The sequence below is a fragment of the Amblyomma maculatum genome, chromosome 6, assembly GCF_055883805.1.
Source record: "Amblyomma maculatum isolate TAMU_Amacu chromosome 6, ASM5588380v1, whole genome shotgun sequence".
NCBI lineage: Eukaryota > Metazoa > Arthropoda > Arachnida > Ixodida > Ixodidae > Amblyomma > Amblyomma maculatum.
The window spans coordinates 99984057-99986632 of NC_139349.1; the positions used below are offsets into that span (position 1 = coordinate 99984057).

The 2576-nt window shown below is 41.6% G+C and overlaps 1 protein-coding gene across 1 annotated transcript in view; it reads left to right on the forward strand.

The window, feature by feature from the left end:
• The window catches only part of LOC146186411 (uncharacterized), a 2126-nt gene extending 82 nt beyond the window's left edge, over positions 1-2044 (forward strand). Inside the window, exons 1-2 of the mRNA XM_084605679.1 lie at positions 1-250; positions 1927-2044. The exon at positions 1-250 is cut by the window's left edge and continues 82 nt beyond it. Of these exons, the coding sequence (XP_084461805.1) occupies positions 55-250; positions 1927-1940 (210 nt within the window). The 5' untranslated portion in view covers positions 1-54 and the 3' untranslated portion in view covers positions 1941-2044. The remainder of the gene's footprint in view (positions 251-1926) is intronic.
• Positions 2045-2576: the final 532 nt, after the last annotated feature.

The window sequence follows — 2576 nt, forward strand, 5'->3', positions numbered from 1 at the left end:
GGAACACTCGACGGAGCCTGAAAGGTCCCGAACATAGCAGTCTCATTATCCAGCATGAAGTGCAACGCCGTCGCAGCCCTGACCGTACTGCTGCTTTTGTGCGCGGTCTCTGCTCCCGTGATGGGCCGCTGCCCCAGCACCCGGGGCGTCGTCAGCAACTGCGCTTTCTCTAGGTGCACGCCTCAGCAGTGCGCACTACGGGGACTCGAGTGCTGTCCAAAGCCCTGCGGAGGCACTTGGTGCGTCAGAGGTGAGTGTCGCTGTTCTCTGCTTCCTCTCGAGGGGTGGCAGAGGCACCTGCTAAACTTTTCCAAACATTGGAATCCAATTTCGCTCCAGCGGTGCTTAACCTTACAGTTTCTCTTGAGGGTCTATATTATGGTGCATTATTAACAAATCCAAACAAATGATTACATTTAATCAACAATGTATCATACAATTTAACTAGCCATCATGCATACGCACTATTTCGTCTGGAGGATTCGCACAGAGCTGCTTTTTTTTTTTTTTACCTTACTAGGAGCTTTCGGTTTCTGTCATAATTTTCAGCTGTTAAATATAAGCAACCCTTATCCCTTTGGACCCAGTACAATGGGTGAGACCTCTGCAAGGAACGGAAATGATCACGACAGACCCTTGCAAACAGGTCATGGTAAAAGCAATGAGCGTGTTTCCCGGCTATGGCAACAAAGAACTCAACGGGAGGTGTGCACTGTTTTTTTAACCCTGATAGAGACTGTCTGCCGACCTCAGCCCGTTTTTCATCCTGCCATATTTTTTTTTTCTATCTTGCACGCATTTATCGCGCTTTAAAATATTTATGCGAAGGGGCCGCAGCAGTTTGGTTTTGTGCTGCGACCATGAACAAATCGTTTTCGCAGCACACTCCTGCACAGCCACCGCTTAGCTTGTCCAAAGCGTAAAGTGTTGCTATGTACTAATTGTTAACTCTTGTAGTTCGATTAAGGCAATGCTCCTATTCGAGAGTACCGTGGCCTGCACTACAACTAACCATTTATAAATGGAAGCTGCTTTTAAGCCAACCTAAATTACCCGGCCAGACTTCGAGACTAGAAATGAACATGGCTCCGCAGCATTTCGGGAAGAGTAGCCTCATCTTCTCCGATTAAAGGGGCAACCAAGGGCTCGAACAGCCCCATGTATATTTTAAGTGGCATCTGAAAACAGGCCGAGGTATAGCTCTCTACAGGATGAGCCTTTAAGCGATCACTTTCATTTTTATCATGTCTGTGCGGCTTGTATCGATAAACAGAAAACGCTTGTTGGATGCCTTATGCAAATTATGTATCTTCTGTCTGAGAGGTGAGAGCCCGTCAAGCTTGAATACTAGCTTTTTCTATTTTCCTCCATGGAAAAATAAAAGCATTATTATTATTATTATTATTATTATTATTATTATTATTATTATTATTATTATTATTATTATTATTATTATTATTATTATTATTATTATTATTATTATTATTATTATTATTATTATTACTATTATTATTATTATTATTATTATTATTATTATTATTATTATTATTATTATTATTATTATTATTATTATTATTATTATTATTATTATTATTATTAACCTTTAGCGAAAGGAGACGTCTTACCGCCCGTCTCCTGAGCAAGCATTCTTGTGTAGGTGCAGCCAGGAGAGGGCAGTGAGCGAATGTAGTCGCATTCGGCAGCCAGTATACACCTACTCCATTTACGCCTGCCCTATAGTATAGATGTATCTATAATTAATATAAGGTGTACGTTAGGCTCAGTGTGACGACATTAAGTCCCATCTTTTAAGACTTATGCGCCTTATCAATATTCATAAACTACACTGTAGCGCCGAATTCAACCATAATGATTTTATAACGGTTCGTTCCTTCTCTCTCCTCCTCTGTCCTTTTCTTCTCGTAGGAGTACGTGGATAGTGCTCAAGGAGATCCTGGGACATCTGAGGCCGTTGCGGGCGACATCCTGTTCCACTCAAAGGACAAGGCTGATAATGTTATTGATTCTTCCCTTTTTTTTTTTTTTCTGGGAAATAAAACATGAAATGAACTGTTGATTACTTGAGCGTGACTCGTGTTAGCTTTATGACTCCTCGCTATGCACTAATCTCGCTGTCACCCCAGTGCTCCCATGGCTACCCACGGATTCAGCTCTGCATAGCCTCTCTCCCTCACGTTCCCCACAAAATGTAAGAAAGCGAAAAAAGACTCACCCCGGGACACAAACAGAAGTGATATGCCAACTATAGGGAGGGGCAGGCTCATCAGTGGTGTATTTCTTTTTTCTCCACGTTTTCTTGTTGTTGTTTTTTGTCACGCTGTTTTACAATTGTATTGGTAGTATATGTCTTCCCAATACATAAATTTTAGTTAGCATGATTGCCCACTTTCTATTCAGGTTATAATATAGAGGGAATGTATGCAGGTTTATCTACTTTTTACCGCACTGTGCTTCCTGTTCTATCAGTTCGACTCATTGAGCGTCGATTAAGACGTGCGAATAAAACCTGCGAGCACTGTTTGGTAAAGTTTGCCTTGATTTTGCTTGGCGGTTTA